The sequence below is a fragment of the Cladophialophora psammophila genome (genome assembly GCF_000585535.1).
Source record: "Cladophialophora psammophila CBS 110553 chromosome Unknown aczJe-supercont1.5, whole genome shotgun sequence".
Classification (NCBI taxonomy): domain Eukaryota; kingdom Fungi; phylum Ascomycota; class Eurotiomycetes; order Chaetothyriales; family Herpotrichiellaceae; genus Cladophialophora; species Cladophialophora psammophila.
In genome coordinates, this window is record NW_006912926.1 from 21,061 (window position 1) to 41,433 (window position 20,373).

General features: G+C 51.3%; 8 protein-coding genes across 8 annotated transcripts; all 8 read right to left on the minus strand.

Annotated features, from left to right (window-relative positions):
- Window positions 1–447: 447 nt before the first annotated feature.
- A1O5_03665 (glutathione S-transferase) lies at window positions 448–961 on the minus strand (the record flags this gene model as incomplete). Its single annotated transcript, XM_007744276.1, has 2 exons — window positions 448–862; window positions 927–961. 2 exons carry the CDS (start codon window positions 959–961, stop codon window positions 448–450), a joined length of 450 nt encoding a protein of 149 aa, XP_007742466.1.
- Window positions 962–1,805: 844 nt separating this feature from the next.
- Window positions 1,806–3,230, minus strand: A1O5_03666 (mannose-1-phosphate guanylyltransferase; the record flags this gene model as incomplete). Its single annotated transcript, XM_007744277.1, has 3 exons — window positions 1,806–3,005; window positions 3,058–3,114; window positions 3,165–3,230. 3 exons carry the CDS (start codon window positions 3,228–3,230, stop codon window positions 1,806–1,808), a joined length of 1,323 nt encoding a protein of 440 aa, XP_007742467.1.
- A 576-nt stretch (window positions 3,231–3,806) lies between these two features.
- A1O5_03667 (uncharacterized protein) lies at window positions 3,807–4,418 on the minus strand (the record flags this gene model as incomplete). Its single annotated transcript, XM_007744278.1, has 1 exon — window positions 3,807–4,418. The coding sequence occupies one exon, from the start codon at window positions 4,416–4,418 to the stop codon at window positions 3,807–3,809; it is 612 nt and encodes a 203-aa protein (XP_007742468.1).
- Window positions 4,419–5,276: 858 nt separating this feature from the next.
- On the minus strand, window positions 5,277–6,984 carry A1O5_03668 (MFS transporter, NNP family, nitrate/nitrite transporter; the record flags this gene model as incomplete). Its single annotated transcript, XM_007744279.1, has 3 exons — window positions 5,277–6,379; window positions 6,478–6,760; window positions 6,814–6,984. The coding sequence occupies 3 exons, from the start codon at window positions 6,982–6,984 to the stop codon at window positions 5,277–5,279; spliced, it is 1,557 nt and encodes a 518-aa protein (XP_007742469.1).
- A 2,039-nt stretch (window positions 6,985–9,023) lies between these two features.
- On the minus strand, window positions 9,024–10,053 carry A1O5_03669 (uncharacterized protein; the record flags this gene model as incomplete). Its single annotated transcript, XM_007744280.1, has 2 exons — window positions 9,024–9,820; window positions 9,939–10,053. 2 exons carry the CDS (start codon window positions 10,051–10,053, stop codon window positions 9,024–9,026), a joined length of 912 nt encoding a protein of 303 aa, XP_007742470.1.
- An 899-nt stretch (window positions 10,054–10,952) lies between these two features.
- A1O5_03670 (uncharacterized protein) lies at window positions 10,953–11,874 on the minus strand (the record flags this gene model as incomplete). The annotated part of the gene is made up of 2 exons (XM_007744281.1): window positions 10,953–11,635; window positions 11,742–11,874. The coding sequence occupies 2 exons, from the start codon at window positions 11,872–11,874 to the stop codon at window positions 10,953–10,955; spliced, it is 816 nt and encodes a 271-aa protein (XP_007742471.1).
- A 539-nt stretch (window positions 11,875–12,413) lies between these two features.
- On the minus strand, window positions 12,414–14,461 carry A1O5_03671 (uncharacterized protein; the record flags this gene model as incomplete). Its single annotated transcript, XM_007744282.1, has 2 exons — window positions 12,414–14,339; window positions 14,408–14,461. The coding sequence occupies 2 exons, from the start codon at window positions 14,459–14,461 to the stop codon at window positions 12,414–12,416; spliced, it is 1,980 nt and encodes a 659-aa protein (XP_007742472.1).
- A 5,092-nt stretch (window positions 14,462–19,553) lies between these two features.
- Window positions 19,554–20,149, minus strand: A1O5_03672 (uncharacterized protein; the record flags this gene model as incomplete). Its single annotated transcript, XM_007744283.1, has 2 exons — window positions 19,554–19,995; window positions 20,049–20,149. 2 exons carry the CDS (start codon window positions 20,147–20,149, stop codon window positions 19,554–19,556), a joined length of 543 nt encoding a protein of 180 aa, XP_007742473.1.
- Window positions 20,150–20,373: the final 224 nt, after the last annotated feature.

The window sequence follows — 20,373 nt, forward strand, 5'->3', positions numbered from 1 at the left end:
CTCCCTGACTCATGTAGAGGGTCTCGAGGGCAAGAGGGGCAGCTTGGGGGCAGACAGAAGGACTTTACGCGCAACCGCCTACGCGCTTCTTCTTGCACCCATCATCGTAGCCTCATCTAACCAGTGTTATACTTGGTTCGCGAAAGGTAGCATCATCTCACGGGGCTGCGAGCCCAGACTATGCGAGGCCACGCGAAAATGAGTTCCGACTGGCATGTTGCGAGAGCTTCCACGCGTCTATGAGAGGGGAGTATCAATTGCAGCCTTTATCAGTCCTTCGGACTCTCCAGCTTTCATATCCAAGCGAAGCAAGACATCTCGGACTTCATTCATGAGTGCCTGTCCCGTCCTACAGATCGTACAATTCCACCCCGAGGTCGAGTCCATCATCTCGCCCGCTATTCCCACGCGTCTCTGGTCGCAATGCTAACGAAAAGGGATCCTCTCTTAAAGCGTCTTCCACGCCGTAGCCAGAGACAAGGCCCAGAGTCCGCCTTGCATCAGCCAAACTGGGCCTCCGAAAAGCCTGCCGCCTCCATTCTTCGCCTGCCCTCTGATATAGCCGAGGGCGTACACGATTCGGAAGAAGAGCCATCCAGCTCCCAGAGCAAGCGTCGCCGTGGGATACTCCAAGCCTGCAAACAGCATGTAGGCGATTGTCTGCGGCATGTTCTCCAGAAGATTGGCGTGCGCTCTCTGGGCACAGTTGAACTTGTACGCAGCTTGGCTCTCCTTGGCCTTTTCGTGCGAGGCGTAGGCGTTCGGATAGGGCACTCCAGCTGGCTTGCGTAGTATGGTCACTACGTTTCCTTGGATCCAGGACAGAAGCGGAACCGCCCCTAGAGCGACGAAGACGACATAGCTTTTGAGTATTTGTCAGATCATCATTCCGGACCCTGAAAGGCTGGTTGCTGGGTTGTACTCACCCGTAGTTGTCCGGAACTGTAAGGGTGTACGCCATTTTGATTGCCCGCGTGGTTTGTTCAATTTGTAGCTGTCAAACTATGGTTGTTGTAGTCAATTGAATCCGTCGATGATCGGCTTGCAAAATTGATGGCTTAAATTGTAATTCGAAGAAGCCAAGCTGTCAACAAGGCAACAGTCATTGACGACAAGAGCTTCAGTTCGGATGCGTGTCCCCCCTGCCGAGGGCCAGCGGACGAATTTTCATCCGAGCAACATTGACGCCAGCATGTTCCTCCGATGGAGGGTGAAATGCACCTTAGTCCCTCTGGCCAGTGTCACAGACTGTCATTTCTTCCTACCTACTTGGTACGGCGACCCCCAGCGAGACTTGTCGACTGCGCCTACACGACGGCTAGTAGGCTCTTCATGTTGCTGACGAACTGCGGCCCTGGAAGCTGCCTTGTCGTCTCAGACCGCGTTGTTTGCGAGCGATTCTGCCAGGGTTCCAGGATCTGACTGGTATTTCATCCTTGATGCGCTCGACAAGATGAGAAGTCATGATTGGAAGAGCAGGTAGATTGGACGGTAGAAGTCGAAGATTTTTATATGACCCTACCTCTCCTTAATTGGCAATAGTTCTGGGCGCTTACTCTTCACCTCACCTACAAGGCGGATTGCGTGATAGAAGACATGATTACCAATCATGGGGAGAGATCTTGTGCCCGGGCACTGGTACATTACTTCACGTTTGAAACCCATCGTAAGTCCCGTGGACCTGTGGAAGGATGCCTAATAACACAATCTGGTCCTTTTCTCTATGGCCTGCCTCTCCCATAAATAAAAAAGTACCGCGTCTGCACCGTTCTCTAATTATTCCGCATGCTCAAGACCAAGCCAGGTTACATGATGACCTCGTTGGCAACGTCGCGCTTCAACTCCTTGTACGGCAGGCAGATGCAGTTTTGAACCCGGACCTCATCTCCCACACCACATTCCTTGCCAAGAATAGTGATACTTTGGACCTTAACGCCGTTCTTGATGATGGTGGTATTGTGGTTGCTGACAGGCGTGGGAGTGCCTTCCACTCTGGCCCAGGCTCCCACACGGCTATTCCAGCCGATGATTGCATAGAGAACGCAGGCATCGTGCTTAATCTCGGCCTCGTCGAGAACAATGGCGTCTTTGACACGTGCGCCGGCCCCAATGATGGCCTTGGGACCAATCGAGACATTTGGCCCCAGCTTGGCTGTGGGGTCGACTTGGGCAGTAGGGTGAATGAAGACAGGGGGTATGATGTTCGCAGACGGAGGAGTAATCTCTTCTGACTGCGACTGGAAAGCTTTCTGCAGGTACAAGGCGTTGGCCGGAACCGCGGAACCCGCTGTCTTGATCTGACGCCAGAAATCCTTGGTTTCATGGACAAAAAAGCGGTTGCTGTCGGCCAGATCAGGGAGGATGTCCTGCTCGAGGCGCATGACTTCATTCCTTTCCCCATCTTCCTCGGGGTCGGCCATGAAAGACGAATCGAGGTTCTCTGATGAAGGGTAGGAGATCATTCGGGGGCGCTCGGTCTTCCGCTTGATGGCACTCTTGATGGAAGGGAAGATGGCATCGGTTGCGAAGAGATAGACACCACAGTTGATCAAGTTGGAGATGTGGCTCTCTGGCTTTTCGACGTAGTGAAGGACTCGTTTCGTGTGGGAATCGGACACAATGCAACCAAAGTTGGTAGCGGCATCGTTGCTGATGCGAGTGCCAAGAATGACCGCCTCGGCGTCTTTCTCCTCGAAGAGCTTCAACATGGCCTCGAGGGGGAAGGAGCAGCAGACATCCGAGTTCAGCACGAAGAATCTGTCGGGTCTGCCCTTCAGGATGGCATCACGGAAGTGATAGAGACCGCCGGCAGTGCCGAGGGCCTGGTACTCGCGCAGATACTGGATCTTGAACTGAGGGAACTCTCGCGAGGAGTCTTTGATGAAGTCACGGAAAACATTTTCTTCGTAGTAACCAATCAGAATAACCTCCTTGATGTCTGGTACTTTGGAGACGGCCTTCAGGCAGTGCCAGATGATGGGGTGGCCGGCGACATCGAAGAGAGGCTAGATGTGGGTCCGTAAGTGACAATTGGGCAGGGATCGAACCATGACCTACCTTTGGGACATCGAGACTCAATGGCCGGAATCGTGTGCCTCGAGAAGGACCTCCAACCTGCTCACATTCAGCTGACTCCTCTGTCCATCTTGATTCGCTGGGCTTACCAAAATGACGGCCTTGGTAACAGCCTGGGGGCCCGTGGCCTTTTGGCGAGAAGGAACCCTCAACATCTTCGACTCGTTGATGTGAGCAAAACGAGATAGACGAGAGAGAAAATGATGTTTGTGGAGAACAAGTTAAGTGACCAGATATCTCTCAATGAAGCAGAAAGACAACAACTGAGGCTGGTGGCCGGTGTTGAAGGGCTTGAATGGATTGTAGCTGAGGCCAGAGGCAGCTGAGGCCACGGGGTCACTTTGCTTTTCACCGCCAGAGCGTCGCAACTATATCTGTGCCAAGACACTAAACTGCTTCTGGCTGAGTCACTCCTTTCACTCATTTCACATCTTCCCTTCCACTCCCTCGGTGACCCCTGACCACTTCCAAGGGCGGTGAAGGGCTGAAGATTGTTCCAGGCCCTGTCCCATGCCCTGTCTCCATTCTTGTCTACCAGGTATTCTGCGCCAGCCTCTTGAGCACGTGGAGCAACAAGACATTCAATAGTTTTACAAGCCATGGTGCAACCGTCATCTCCCTCGTCACATCTCCCCTTTATTTCAACTCAACACCCGGCTGAATAGAGGTTGATCCCCCACGGCCGAAAAGGGATCAATTTGGTCAAGCTTCATCAATGACCACTGAGGTTTTCACACACGCTCTTGCATGATGTCTTCCTCTGTGAACTCCCGAAGCACCCCAGTTTGAACCACACCACCGGTAAGAGCGGCGGTCCCGACCTCCTTCAGAAAACCAAGGCTCGACGTCTCCTTCTTCCAATGCACAATATACCTGCTCTGAACCTCGATCAGGCTCATCCGGGGATCTTTCCATGTCCCGTCGTGGACACCGTCCTTCAAATCTCCAAACCAAGCACTGACTCCCGAGGTATGCAGCTCTTTGATCCTAGGATCGTCACTGCTGGCCGTCGTCGCGGCGCCACTGATGGAAATCCAGTCCTGGGTCTTGCTGTCTTGGAAGGTGATCTGGACCTCCTTGTTCTTGTCAAGATCTTGAAATTTCTTCGAGTGCCTGTTCGCCAGGTACAAAATGTCCGGTCCGGAGCGCTTTGCAACAGCCATCGAGCGGCCAACAGGTCCAACCCCCTGACGGTATGTGCTCAGCATGCTCATCTTCTTTCCGTCGATGAGTTCGTAGAGGTCTTTCCACTGGTCGGCTTTGGGAGTTTGCCGGTCATACTGTTTTGCGACCGAGGGATCGGTCTGTGAGTTGACTTCTCTCGGATCCAGTGCTTCGGGCATCTTGAGACGTGCTGTTGCACTAACACTTCGAGCCTGAAATTGACGTGTAGAAAGACACCCTACTAAAAAGCTGTTTTCCGAGGCTAGGGAAGTTACAAGGAAACACCTTACACTCGAAGTGGGAGGCCTTGTAAACGCGCAGTAATCGAGGTCTAAGAGGGCATAATTTATGCAGTCCTTGTCCATGAAATCATTGTCACTTGCTTCGAATTCGAAATATATGACGGAGCCATCCACTTGTCTTCCACGCCAGTAGCCAGTCAGAAAAGCCGCCGCCGAAAGAGAGTCCAATCCGACACCTTCGGACCAACGAAACGTGGCTTACAACATCTTCTGCACGCTGTCAACACTGCTATGTTCTGCACGGCAGCCGGCCTCCGATTGCGTTGACTGGATGGATGGCTCAAGGGGAGGCAAAAGTGGTGACGACAGTACATACCTACTCGCCAGGTAACATGTCTCAGGCTGAGATCATCGGGGTCGCCAAGTCTGTGTTCGGAATTCGGGCAGTTGGCGATCCGTCAGAGGATCAACTTTGCTCTTCAGAGTGAGGTCTACGCCATTATATAAGAGAGACGGGTTGCGCACGAGAAGAGCGGCTAGCAGCCACGCGACATCTCTGGTGATTGCCATACAGATAGACGGTCTATGTGGAAGAGGAATCGGTGTAATCATCCAACGCATGACCCTGTGAATGGTCTGCATGTTTTATTGATTCGTTGCCTTTTCTGCAGAAGAACTGAGTAACAATCAACCTTTTTCTTTTTGGCCTGGTATATCCTTAGTGTATGGTGGGTCAAAAGGGTCGACAGCGCTTCACGACCCGAATCCTTCCCGAGCGCAATTTGAATGACAGCTCTAGCGACCGCCGATCTGCTTCTTTGAGACCGGTGGGATCCAGCAAACCGCCACGTTGATGGCGATTGTGATGACGCCAATGATCCAGAACGACTTTCCATAGTCGGTCTTGAGATAGCGGAAGACGATGGCGAAGATGATACCACCGAAATTCCCCATGGCGCCAGCCATTCCAGAGACCACCCCGTTTGCATGCGGACTGACGTGAGGGACAAGCGCGAAGTTGGCGCCGTTGCCTGCCTCCAAGAAGAAAGCCATGCCGGCGATGAGGCCGAACATCGTGCTGGTGTCATGGGGGTCGAGAATGCCGATGGCAATGAGAAAGACACCGGTGACGATGCCCAGAGTGTGGATCCAGATCTTCTTTACCCAGACGTTGTGAAAGCGCTTAAAGAGCAGGTCCGCGAAAATGCCTCCAGCAGGGCGATAGACCACGTTGAGCAGGCCGAACATGGCGGCCCATTGCCCGGAGGTGGTCTGACCCAGCTGCTTGAAGTTCTTCTGGTAATATGTCCCGAGGATGGAGTTGATTGCGAGTTCGGCGCCGAAAGAGCAGAAGTAGCAGAAGGCGAGGACGAGGGTCTGAGGTGCGAACATGGCTTTGACGACTTCCCTAGGCGTAGGCTTCACAACGATTTCGCCGCGAGCCGTGTCGAGCATTTGTTGTTCGGTCATTTGAGCCTCGTGGTCAGCATAGACGGACATTTTGCGCTCGGCAGTGGCATCGTATTGCACCTTCTCGCCTGCGGGTGGAATACCTGACCCTGAGGACACCGAAGGAGGCTTGTCTGCAATGCTGACACTGGGCCTATCGACAATGGTAGCTTGAACACCATGGGCCGCGAGGTGAGACTCTGCGGCTCGATGGCGATCGCTCCACTTGCCAATGGGTGTATCCTGGCAAAGCACAAGCAGGCCCACAGCAACGGCCAGGATAACGATGCCAGGGACAACAAAGGCCACACGCCAGGCGGTGTGAGGAGTCAAGCCATCGCCCAGGAGAGAGTCATAGATGGAGGGCATCAAGAAATAGGTCACACCACCACCCGCATTGCCAAAGCCAGCCGTGAAGGCATTAGCGGTTCCGACTACATTCTTGTCAACTGCAAAATGTGTTAGCCTGTATTGGTATTTGTAACAGAGTGAAACCAATGACTCTTTGAGAAAGAGACAGGGGTGTCTTCCAAAAGGAAGTACTCACAGAAGCCAGTACTCCATACTTGGCATGGAACGAAGCTGCCACCAAGGATACCAACAAAGAAGCGAACAGCGAAGAGCTGACTCTTGGTGTATGCAGTCCCAGCCAAGAATGTGGGAATGGCACCCAAAACCAGGCAACCAGTGAATGTCCAGCGAGGCCCGAAACGATCGCAGCATGGGCCTGCGATCAGTCGAACCAGCAAAGTTGCACTCAGGGCGATGATGTTGGAATTGGCAACGTCGACTTTGGTCAATTTGAGGTCTTTCTGGATGGTGTCATGTAACTATCGCCTGTTAGTCGTCTCTAATACGTATGTCATACTCGGGAGTTGCTTACCAAAGGAGGGAATGCATACCATGACCAAAAGGCCACGAAGAAACCAAACCATGAGAAGAAAAATACTCTTCCGTACATGTTAATAGGGTTCAAGAATGGAATGGCATGAGCCTTGTAGGTGATAGGATTGACCTCGGGGGCTCGAAAGGGTAAGCCGAAGTCAATAGCCATCGTGCCTGATGATGATAGAGTATCCTCTTGGTGCTGTTGTTATTGAGTCGTCTTGGCCACGTTTCTTTCAGGGGGGATGCTGGATGCGTGAGCTTGATGTCTGAGAGAGACGCCTGAGGGAGACGTCTGAGGGTACATATAACTTGTAGAAAAGGCTTGGTAAAATGGGAGTCCCTCGTGTACTTACAAACTCGACGTGACGTCTTGTTGTGCTTCTCCGGGGACAAGATGAAGATGGCCTTCGAGACCACACTTTCTCTGAAAGAGTATATCCGCGGCAGATCTCTCGCAGAGATTGAGTTGCTATGGACAAATCAGCTTCCTCCAAGAGACAAGCCACCTCTGAATCCGGCCAGAGCCTTGCTGATAACGGAATTAAATGGGTCTCGTCTCGTTAGGTCTGGCTCCAGTTGATCAATGACGAGCTCCGAGGGGGTGTTGATATTCTTCAAATAGTCGAACGTACACACCATCAACCACCTTGTCAAGTCGTCCCAGCAGGCCTTCTGGTGTTCATCACGGGGCAATTCCTCCTCCTAAAGCACCAAGAGCCTCTAGGCCCGACAAACTTTGTGAGTTTTGATAGAAGCTACTTCAGCCCTGCTGAGCATTGTAGGCCCTTTCAATTCTTGTCCATCGATGGGGTCATATAGCCTGTCAAGATCCTAGAGTTGGGATAGATTGTCGATCTAAGCCCCTGGGTCGATGGACGAGCGAGATAAGTTGGCATTCGCAGACCTTGCTGCGGCGTTGGAATGGCTTGCAGAGCAGGCGAGTTCAGTTGGCGCGGAATAGATGTGATCCCGATCCTGAGCCCGTATCCTTGTGGTGCTTGAACGTCCGATAACAGACACGAAGTTGTGATCTGTCAAGACTTCAGACACGATCAGCATTTCGTCTCTTGACTTGAGATCCGATGCTGAAGACGAGAAACTGTGGTTGGACAAGGCTTATCTGAAGCATGTGTGTATTGGACCAACCTGGTGGATCCTGCTTATCAGACCACAAGCCTCGCTCGCATATCTAGCGCCTTCAACGCATTGTCTTCCTTGTCACATACATAGCTCGCATGGGGGCTCGATAAGAGCCTGGTGTACTCCTCTCTGGAATCTATAACACTGCATCGTCTCCGCGGAATAGCATGTCAGATAACCGACCTCAAGTCTAGATCCCATGGCGCTGAAGGCCCCTATCACTCAGGTTGAATGAGATGCGGATCGACATACCGGCCCCAACCTTCTTCTACTGGACCATTCAGTTTTTGTCAGCCCACCTCAAGACCTCCCACGCTTCGGAGAGATGGGAGCGAGACAACACAGTGGGCAGGGTGCAGGCGTTGGCAGTTGCTGAGACCGAGAAGAAGATGTGGTCGAGACAACGCCCCTTATCGAGTTTGTCGACGAGCCAATCGGACGCGAATGTTGTGGCTAGTCCATTTCGGGCCGAATGTTCTTGGCAAGTAAAGAAAGTACAACTCGCCAAGCGCTTCAAAACTGCTGGCCGGCGCATGTGCGACTTAACCGTCCCCCTCACCTTCGCACTTCACCTCGCTCACCTTCCCGCTCAACCTGCCAGAAGAACAGCATGGTAAGGTGAAGTCTGGTGAAGAGGGCCAGTTTATGTACAACTCCTGACATTGCTTCTCAAGGAAGGCTGGGACAATGTATGATGTGATCAATTTAGTCAGTTGATGCAGTTAGACATTTGGTGCATGGTTCTTGGGAGCAAAGCAAGTCCTGGGGCTCCGCATGTTTTCCAGGTACGAGAAAAACCATTGAGGGAAAACTGCTGCCATGGTGAAGTTTCTTGGAGATATCGGCAAAGGTGGGACGTCAGTTCACGGCGTAGTTGGACAGGCTTGACAGGTCAAGGACAGGTATATCGCAGTGTTGCACAGTGGTAGAGCCGACTTGACAAACACTAATTCCCTGACGACCTGTAAAATTGTGTCGAGGATCCAACTACAAAATTATGCTTAAAAATAAGCCCCACTTTGTCGGCATCCTACAAGTATATCAAGCCTTGTCGGCGCATGGCAACTATCCTAAACCTAATGCGCGTCTTTCAATTCGAAGACACGACCAAATTGTGGCGAGCAAACTCGGCAATCCGACCCCAATGCCGACCCCCAAAGCAATCTTATCCGAAGTCGAATATCCAGAATGACTTGCTGGGTTCGTACTCGCTGGAGTGTCTGCTGCATGTGTGGTGGAAGGCCCGTTTGAGGATGTCGTTCCTGCGGCGGTGGTGACCGGCGGCGTCATCGTCGTTGCCGTGTCCCCGTTGACATTGAAAGTTAGTGTTTCTCTGGAGGCTTGTGTCGCTACACTGGAAACCCGTGCCACATTGGCAAGCGGATATCCGGCCGAAGCACAATAATCCAAATATACGGCCACTGCCGTGGACACATCTGTATTCGAAGCACACTTGCTCGATATGCAGCTGGCTACATGAGATGCGGCCGGGTTCTGCATATTCAGGTCGCAAACGCACCCGTTGTACCAAGGACTGTTGCAGCCTATGAAATCCGCAACGGAGATGCAGCATGTGCCCCAGATGCATTCCTGCTCGCAAGATCGCAGGACCTCGAATCCGCGGTCTCCTGACAAACTGACGGTGCTATAGTCAATGGGAGGCAGGGTAGTAGCCGCTGTTGTCGCAAGCGCATACCCTGCCGAAGAACAGTAGTCGAAGTAGACCTCAACCGCGGTGGATATCCCCACATTGTCCGTACATCTGCTCAGCATGCACGCGCTCACCTGGGCGCCGGCCGCGCTTTGCTGGTCGAGGCCGCAGACACACTCGTTGTACCAGGGAGAAGGGCAGCCTATAAAGTCTGCGACGGAGATGCAGCAGGTACCCCAGATGCACTCGGCAGCACAGTTGCGCAAAAGTAGCCATCTGGCATCATTACTTAGACTGCAGGTGCTAGTATCCTGAGCGGCGGTGCTCACGAGGAGAAACAGAAGCAGTTGGATAAATGAACGCATGATTCGAAATATGAACATCGAGAGGTGATAGGTTGTAGGAGTTGGCAGCCTTGTTTTCCGTGAGCATTTCAGCGGTCATGTTTTGAGATCGTAGCGCTCACCGAACGATGACACAGACCAGTTTACAGTCTATAACTCCCGATCAGGCTACCTTTCAGACGGCATTCTCACCCAGCGTGCTCTGAAGGACGTTGTTGTCCACATCACCGAAGTCCAGCGCCTCATATCGTGCTAGGCAATTCGCCAGGGCCGCTAGTCCCTATCTAGGGAACGATGCCTACTCCCTTGTCGCCAGTGTAGCCAATCACGGGGGCAATAACTTTGGTTCCATTACTATTATCATGGAGATATGATACCGGCTACAGCTACAGTAGGTTATGTACTCTCTGTGACCTCGTGGGAGCGGGTCTGCACACTTTACGCTCGAGGCACTGGTCTTTGACCCTGCTCGAACATTGAGACGCTGATGCTATTGGTCATCAGATGCTTGATTGTCGACGCGAGGAACAGCACACCTTACAGTGCATAGCCGAGAGGGTTGCGTTTTCGGAGACAGGTGATATAGGAAAGCCTCGTACATCAATGTCGCCATGCAGTGGTATACCAAAGCTCGTTAGCATAGAGCGTCTGTCCACAGCCTCGCTGGGAAGGGTATGTGTCAATAGACCTCGAATTTTTCTCTTTGATAGGATGACCCATGGTCTGCTTTTCCGAGCCCCGCGAAAGTACATGTCTCTTATCTCATTGTGATCCACATCCCAATTCGCGTTCACCAGAAATGGAATCAGTACCACAAAGGGAAAAAGTTCGAATTCAATAGACCCCTTTTCTCTGCATTGCCCGACCTATGTATGAATACAGGGATGAGAAACCCTCATGTTGAGCCGCCTTTTCCCACCAGTGAGCCACCAGCATCCGCCCGATGTTGACGGAGACAACCAGGAAACCTTCGTAGTTGTGATAGAGAAGAAAAATGGATCACGACACGGTTGCAAACTTCTTCTTCCTCGCCTCTGCGGCAGCACGGTCCGCGTCTGTGGAGAACGCCCCTGAGGGCTTCGTCACCCCAGAAGGCTTCTCTCCAACTCTCCGCCGTGAGTTATCCCGGCCGCCTCTTCCGCGGAATCTTCCACCACGGCCTCGCCCTCCCCGACCACCAAAGCTCTTTCGCAGACCTGGATCATCCATAGCATTGCTCTCTTCAGTCCTGCCTCGTTTCCTTGAACCACGCTCACGTTCTTCCGGTAGGGCTTCATCCAACTTTCCCATGGCAGTCTGTCCAGTTCCAAAGCGTCTCGCGCGCTCCAGGGCTTTCTGTGAATCACAGTCTGTGTTGCTTGCTCCTGTTTCACCGTTCGCAGGAGCTGTGCCGGTGCCGAATCTCTCGGCGCGGGCCTTACGCTTGGCCATCTCAGCGTCGACGTCTGAATGCGGCAGGTTTAGGGCATAGGAGGCGGAGTTGGCAAGTGCGGTGTCGGTATTCGCGGAAGGGGATTCTTTCTCATCAACGCTTGTAGGCCCTGTCGTTGCTGCCGCTGTCGCTTCTGCTGCTGAAGGTTTCTCGGAGACAGTGTCTGATGCCGGTGCCGGTGCTGCTGCAGATTCTGGCGCTTGCGCAGGCGGAGCGGTGGTAGACTCTGCTGGAGGGGCTTTTTCGGCTTCTATGCGCAAGTTAACTCAGACATGCCCTATTGCGCACCGCCATTAAGCCAAAGGAAAGGCAGAGCGGCGCAAACAGAGATTGCGCTTAAAATGACCTATGCATACCATTTTCTTGAGCTGCTTTGTCTGCCTCATTCAGCCTTGCGACAAGTTCTGCCTTCTTTCCTGAATGTGGTAGGCTCCGCGACTTTAGGATCTCTATCAGCTCGACCACCGTCTTTTTAGAATAGTCGACCATGGTTGTGGTCTGGTGAGGGATCTGATTCGGACTGAGACGCGCCACTGGCGCTGGACAGGAGGCAAGATCGGATCACGAAGTCGATAATCAGCGAGTGGGCAGATCTGCACCGGCGAGCAGAGTCAGGAAGCGATTATGCCAAATAGTATGAGATCCCAATATCCGGAGAATTGCAACAATATTTGACCTAGTTTCAGCGCGTTCGCAGGGCGACAGAGTCGGGCACTTCAGCATTGACCAATGTGGGTCTCGGTATGGACCACACATCCGGCCGCTTTAAGACTCCACTGGCTAACGTCATTTTGCAGCTCCACCAATTTCCCCTGCCACCCCGATGTGCACTGTCCACCTCGCAGTCAACAACATCAATGAGACACAGGTCTCGCAGCTCAACTTATTCGAGCATACGGTGCCAGATTTTCAAAACAGCTGAACGTTGAGAACTCTTCAATACCATGCCCCTACCAGGTAGGCATATTTCCACTCCACAAGCTATCAGCGATGAGGGATTCAATGCACCCTACTTCCCTGCTTCCCCCTCAACCCCAAATAATCAATTTTTGAACAGGACTTTGATCCATCCACTCCTTGATTTTGAGATGCTGGGACAATCTCCAAGCCCAATTGGCTCGGTAGTAAATTCCCCCAACATTCTCCAGCAGCATTAATACCACCGCCTTTCCCCCTTCTTTCAGCCCAATCACGACGAATTCTAGACTTTCCGGCTGTTTGTCTCTCCACGCGGGATCGATATAGCAACTAAATAGGGTGTCCCCATTGCGGCCCTGTACATCGTACGGTAGAGTTGAGCCAGGTTCGACATTCTGGTGTGCTGAGTATGGTACTTTCAATGTTGCAACACTCGTGTAGAAGGCGATCAGATGGTGCGGATGTTCGTGACGGGATATCAAGTCCTTATAGTGGAGTTCTTGGTAGTTGCCTGGCGGATCAAGATGAGACATCAGTCTGGAAACTCGCTCGTTCTCTTCCGCCATGCTCTCCTCCGTCGGTTCTGGCTGCTTGAGGGTCTGCTTCTTCATAAGATCTCCCAACATCTTCATTTGAAATTCTTCAAAAGAGAGGTTCGGCTCTGCCACGGCCTGCTGATTAGCCAACCTGATAAAATCCATGAGATCGTCCGTTTTGAACGCAGCTGGCGACTTCGCCGAAGGCTCTTCTGGCTCTTCGAGGAAAAACGGCTTGAGCTTGCTATCGTCATTGAACACAAAGAACTGGATTGGTACGGTTTCCTCGGGCATCTTGTATCCATATGCGCCAACTGCGCTTCGTTCCGCGGCGAAATACTCGAAGGTCCACTTCCAACCTGCCCATGACCAGCTTGGAAAATCTGCCCGCCTTTTGAAGATACCGTGATGAGGATCAGTCCAGAGCAATGAGCGACCAAAATACTTCTTCGGAAGACCAAAACAAAACGGACCGAGCGTTTTAGAGAGCACTTTGAGTATACCGGAGAAGGCAGGCAGCGCATCTGAGTCGAACGTCATGTTGCGCCGGAGGTAGAATGCAAGCAAGCCGTCGTAGTAGTCCTTCCACGCTTTTTTTGGATCCATATCTTCTGAGATGTCGTTCAGGGTGAACAAAATCCACTCGTCATCCGACTGAATTGGCATTGATGGGAGTGGCCCAAGAGCAGGAGCCACTGTATCGTCTCGGAACATGGATTCTGAGCATTTGAAAAAGATATACGTCTCAGTGAATACCAGGAGCCGGTTCCCGAGGATGTATTCTTGATAAGTCCATGCTCTGGTGTTCCATTGTGACCGTTTTGCGGAGAAGGTCGTGGTAGCGAGAGATGTCATGAGCTTCTTGCCGTCCAGAGTCTCCTGGTAAGATGCAAGGGCTCGCTTCTTCTCGCCCATTCCCGGTATGCCGTAGTCTGCACCGTCTCCAGCTGCGACAATCAGCACAGCCAGTGCACGTCCATATATCTCATCCATCAAACCGATCTGATCTTTCTTGTCTTCGTCATCATCTTGAACAATGCAAAGGGCATCAACCCATAGGTAACGCACTCCTATGTTTCGGCAGACTTGCATAGCATCCCGTATGCTTTGAGGGATCTTGGTGCCCAAGGATGCGAAGAAGCCTTCTTTGGTTGAATCTACAACCACGTCTTTGGTGAGCATGAATTGGGCAGCCATGCCCCAGACATAACTCAGGGTCAAGTACTCTTTGACAGTAGAACCGTCAACGGTGCAGTCCTTCTCCACATCAATCAACCTCTTGGCGGGCGATTTGTTTCCTCCGTGTCCATTGCATTTGCTGCCATGTTCAGTCTTACATACGGTAATCCATCTCCTCACCACATCAAAGTCAATTTGGTCATTCTTCAATATCTTACTTTGTCGCCACTCTGTATCGACTGCTTTCCCGAGGGGTGACTCGTTATCTGTTTCGCACTGTGTGATATTGAAATGCGGAATGCGTTCATCCTCGTAGATATACTTTTGAGCATTAGATACGTCGTGGAAAAAAAAAAAAAAAAAAAAAAAAAACCTTGTGATCAACTTACGACACGCCCACTTCCACGAATATCCCGATTGTCGATGGTATTCTTGTAAACCATGGCTATCAATTCAATCCACCTTGAGCCCCCCTGCCCGTGGCCGCTATTTCGCCCCAGAACTGCATTTGGCGGGCCGTTTTCTCGCAGACATTCATAAAACGGTTGAAATGTCCTCCAGACTAATCTGCACAGGGTGCATCTGTGGTTTCTCTGAAGCGTAGGGGAATCCCACAAGTACGATCGACCAACTTCAGGGGCATCGTTGATGGTACCATCACCTAAGTTGAGCGGATCTACATTCTTGACGTTGCCGCCAGTCTTGCAGATACTGCACAGAATGTCTTCGGTGAAGGCATTGTGTGGATTTGGGTGGTCGTCGGGGTATGGTAGGAGGAATTGAACAGAGACTTTCATTACCTCTGATGTACGGAAAAGGGAGCTGTAGGCACGATTGTCGGCTGGCAGTGGATTTGTCATTTTTGTGAAAAACGTAGAGAAGCCTCACTTGAATTGATTTTGTAATTGAGATCCAAAGAGATAGAGATGGGAAAGTCCGCTGTACGATTGTCAATACTTAGGCAAGGTGTGAAGGCACAGCTGAAAGGGAGGGAGACTTCGGTTTATCGCGCACTCGCATGATGCGTATCCGATCGGCTGTTATATACAGAGTGCTGTGCATGGGTCCGACCAAAATGAGGTGGTTGGTATCAGGTAGAGTTTCAGCCGCATGTTTACGAGACCTTGCGCCCAGACTTCTCAATCTGAACAAGGAATGGTGGTTGCCTTCGTTCAAGGCAGCAGTGTGTCCTAGGGGCACTTTTAGCAACAATAACCGAGCAGACCCTCCTACAGACTCGGGACCGTACACACGCTACTCGGGGCACCCCTCAGAGTTTGCCAAACCGACCGCGGGATTGCACAGCCGCAGCATAGGACAGCTCAGTCGTACCTCTGGTTAAATGGAGCGATGTTCAAGTCCGAGAGAAGAATGGGGTCTTCACCGCCGCCTCAGAGCCGCAGGGGACGGTGGGCCTTGTTTGAACCTAGGTTGATACTGTGAATACACGATTACACTGTTTTCCTCACTTGGCTTCAATTGGCCACAATGAGGACATTGGACTGTTGTCAGGTGCGTTGCACCTTCAGTCATTCCCACGGTTCCCAGGTAGGCTCCGCGACTGAGAGTCCCTGGTATCGCCCAAGATTTCTAGGATTTCTTGAGCGTTTCTATGATAGGATCCACCATATCTGACGTGCCGCTGGTACTTCAACACACCTGAGACACAAGCCGAGCGCAAGAAAAAAGTTGAGATCAGTCTCGACCCGGACGGTAGCTCTATGCTCGAGACAACTTCGAGGAAGAATAATGGCGCGGATCCTCGATTGACTGACCACATATGCCGTCCTCTCGACGTAGACTTTCCAATTCTCTTCGTTACTGAATCTTTTTGTCGAGGACTATCCCGGCAATTTGAGTCTGCGCAGGGTGGGCTTCATCGAAAGATTAAGGGATCTCAGAATGAACGCCTCACTGGGTTTGTCTAACCCTGTCGCTTCTCTTATTGTGGGTGACCCTCCATGTTCGAGGTACAAGCAGGTATCGCGACTGTAGGGACTAGGTACCAGGAACAGTCAGAGCGTCAAAATTCCCTGGGACAACAGGCTGTCAAGTACCTTGACCGTCGCCAATTTACAAGTCTTTGATTTGTAAACTTAGTGAATAATAAAAGTTTCGTGGATACCGTTGATTGTACGGCCCGATATGACAGACGTATGTCAGAGGAACATACATAAAGGGCACTGAGTGCAGATATGAAGGTTAATGGCTTGGTAAATTCAATCTGGTGTAGAACTTGTAGCATAAGCTCAGTTTTTGGAGAGCGTGTAATCCACCGGAGGATGGCTTGGTCTCATGCATGATAGCCCCGTCAAACTCAGCAGAGCAAAGATGCTATCATGCCCGAAACTGCACATTTAATGCGAAAAGTGGTGGCAAACGAATTCGAAGTCAAGCGGCCGGTGGCCTTGGATCCGCTTCCAGCATATATTGCACAGTTCAAAAAACGTTGAGGTGAAGACGTTTCTTTATTGGTCGTATAGCTTTAGTTTTCGGTCAATTCCTTCCGTGACGACCTTGGAGGTGTTTGCCAGGAAGCTAGGAAACAAATTCATGAGACCATATTTTGACCGCAAAGTAGGACAACATCTGGTGCTAAGAAAACCTCTTGGAGAATCTGCACTCTCCAATATGGTCTGGATACGAATTTGTCCAGGTTAGCCAGAAAGCAATCCATGAAATTTTCAACCCTGGTGTAGGGCCATTCGTGTCGGCGTGAAGATGGGCTCAATCTTTCCCAAAAACTGTTGGCATTCGAATGGAGCACTCAATCCCGAGTGTCGTCATTCAACGCGTCAAAAAATCCAGTCGTTGTTAGGTCTGTTTTGCCCTCGCCACGAATATACACAAGATAAGTTAGCGTAAATGGACCCCATGATTCGAACCTGACGCTTCCCGTTCCAGGATAGATTGTTGGTCAATGTAGGAGAAGGAGTCAAAAGGAATCATAGCTGCAGTGCAAAGTCGGGCCGTAATGGCAGTCTGCGCCTCTGCCGTACGACTTGAGAATTGGGCTTTTGAGGATGACGACAAGCAGGCTCGCAGGGAAGAGCAGGCTCGCCAAGAGTGGAGCGTATTCTACGGTGGGCGAAACGTACATGAGCGTACTTTACGGCAACCAAGGCTGAGAATGCTTTCTCTTTCTTCCTTTCTCTGATTCCTTCGAAAAACTTTCCGCGTTGTGCTGCTGTTATTGATCGAATGTTCCTCTGCGCCGACGTCGTGCGCTCTAATTGCCAAACGAACACATATATGTCCTAGCCAGAATCCTCGTCATGTAGATTGTGCTGGGGGCTCGTGCCCAAGGCTGTGTCAATGAAGTTGTCGAGATGATCTGGATCTGTGCTCATATCCAAGAACATACTGGGATACTGTTACCTTTGCTTGTCTTCATCAAAACTATCTCCTCCACCTTTGTCATTATAATGAGGGGCAGTGGTGTCACGTTCATTGATTGCTTCCGGAAAGCGGCTCCCTCCTGCTTGCGTATGCGGTGCGGCATATGGAGTCTGGAACTGAGTCGTCCGCCAGTGGTGGCATGTGAATTGAGGCGGCCGGAAAGTGACCCAGAACGCTTCCCAGGATGCCAGTGGACAAACTGCCGCTCGAGTGCGAAGACGGCACTGTATAAGAGGACTGGGAATACTGGGTCGAGAATGTGGACGGATCCCGGAACTCGAGTCTGTGGCGTCCATCAAAGTGCTCGAATGGGTTGAGACATCATCATCACCACGCACGGGGGGGTGGCAGGGGTGGTAAGTGCTGCGGACCAGTCGCTTGCTGTGGTGCATTTTGAGCCGCCGGGGGTTTGGTGTGGCACCACAGCATGCTGCTCGCCAGTTCCTACAAAGTGAGGATTTTGCCATTGCCGGTTGTATCTAATTTCATCAGCCGCACCACCCCGTATGCGATCATAGTTGACCGGGTTCGGATGAGCGGCCAATGCATGAGATACAAGTGTCGATGAGTGATGGAAGACATAATAATACAGCTATGCAAAGTATAGATTTTGCAATTCTGCTCGAAGACTGTCTCCGCTTTCTCTCGGATGATTACCAAACAATAGTTGAATATCTGGGTTCCGAGAGAGAAAAGAAATCATTCCATGTCCTTCTCTTCGCGAATACTATACATTATTATGCTAGATCATACCTTTTACAGCCGCTGTTCTATTAATATTAGTTCTGCCTAAATCGGGTGGTGACGGAGACCGCAAATTTCAGGGTAAGACTTAGCATATACGTAGGCGCTTCGGCGCGGTGATATAGGTTGGAAGGAGGGGCAGCGCTGAAATCTATTCGACAACGCCGGCGCTCTTTTTCTACCACGGTCTCCATCTACAAGGCGTGGCGCGGTTGAATGAGTGTTTATATACTCGCCCGGTATCAATAGCAGAGGGAGGCTTCTTCATAACTTTAGTGATATACGGTCCTTCTTGCCGATTATGGACGGTTCCCTCATTGCTACGATGTTCCTGTTCGTGCTTACTTTGGTTGGCCCCCACCAAACGGGCCTCCAGGAGAACCGGGTCGTTGGCTCGATGGGCTGCTAAGGAGATTCGACTTTAACAGGGTGTATGTCTCGTGTGTCTAAGGAATTATCATCCATGAATGATCAAGTCGTCGAGAAGACGATGATGCGAGTCCTCGTACATAGGCTCACTGGAAACCAAGTCTGCAAGGGCCCGACAAAAGGCCTTTCAGGATTGTGGTTGAGAAGGGAAGATTGAGCATTGGCTGCCTGAAAGCATGCGATATAGAATTCTGCCCCTGGATCCCAATGCGCCAATTAGCCTGTGGAAATAGGAAACATTTCATTTTTGTCCGTTCAAAGTCTTACTCACCAATTGTTCCGAGTAGTCTAAAAGCCCACGTTTCGAGAACTTCGGGGGTTCGTTGTGGGTTCGGGGACGATGCGCCAGCCAGCCTCGTCCGTCGCCGAGATCCCATCCTCTGACAAAGAATTTGAGTTAATTTTTTGGGATGCCCTCCCGGCTGAAGCTGTGCAACTGATCGGATCTTAGCCTTTTTCAGCCTCGGGTTCAGCTGGGATGGTCAAGATGGTCCAAAGATGGTTCCAAGGCTGAAAGCCCTAAAGCGTCACTACGCCCGATCGGGACAGCAGTACGGCGAATCATTGAATCAGAGGGCGCAACCATAACGATGTGCAGGATGAGCCACTGCCAGCGCATCAATCTTTCTGACAGCTCTCTAAAGTTAGGAGGCAGTCAATGACGAATGTTAGGCTTGGCTCTGACGATCTTAGTGATGCCACTAGGTCAAAGATATTCGGAGGAAAGGGAAGGGCTCTGCAGTCCAAAGAAAGATTGACATAATCCGCCAAACCGCAGAGGGAGTCATATGTCCTCTTTCGGCATCAGTTCTAAGCTGAACTTATTACTCAGGGCGCCTACCTCAACCACAACTGTATCAGAATTAAGACGCTAGCAGCTTTGTCTGAACTCTGCAACAGCCAGCCACCGAAAGACGGATATCGATCTCTTAAAAGAGGGGGGGCACATTTACGGAGGTTTTATCAATGGGTCTGATTTGGCAGATGCTGTTGGGTAGCACCCTCGCTTGCTTCTGCCCCCCGTCTCCTTTCAAGGCTCTCCTTTGACCACACATCTTCAGCGTTATACCTTTCGTCTTGGTATATGGGGACTTTGTCCGAGAGGATGATCCACGGCTGTTTCTCAGAGGCCCAGATGTGGGCATTTGGCGGGAGCACGTCCGGATTGTCCAAGGTGCCCACACGAACAATGCGGATACGCTCCTTCACATTGGTTGTGTTGTTGAGATAAACACTCCAAACAGCAATCTTACATCTTGGGCAACGTGCGATGCTTTGACCGGCGCCGCTTTCACTCGGCACTGTGATCCATTCTGGCTCCTTTTTCAGGAGTTTCAGCCTGTCAGTTTCGATCATGGCGTTGAGCGCAAAGGAAGCTCCAGTCTCCCTCTGACACCATCGGCAGCTGTGGAATTTCAGCAGAGGACACTCACATGCGCGATAAGGTCTGCAACTCACTGACAGCAATGAACAATCATCGGCTCTGTCATCATAGCGTAGCGCACTTCTCCACAATCACAACCCCCCTCGATGGGGAATGCGACTCCTTGTGGCGCCATGGTGCGAAGTTGAGGCTTGATTACGGAGATGTTGAGAGAAAAGCGCTGGATATGATCGTTGACTATGGTTGGCTCAGGGAAGCTCGATCACACATCCCGCTCGGTTGAGAAGCTCAAGGATTGGCAAAGTAAGTTTTCTGCGACACAACCTTTGTGCGTTTCCCCGTCTCTAAAACCTAAACCATCCCGCGCATCAGGTGATCGGATAAAACTGCTCAGCGCTC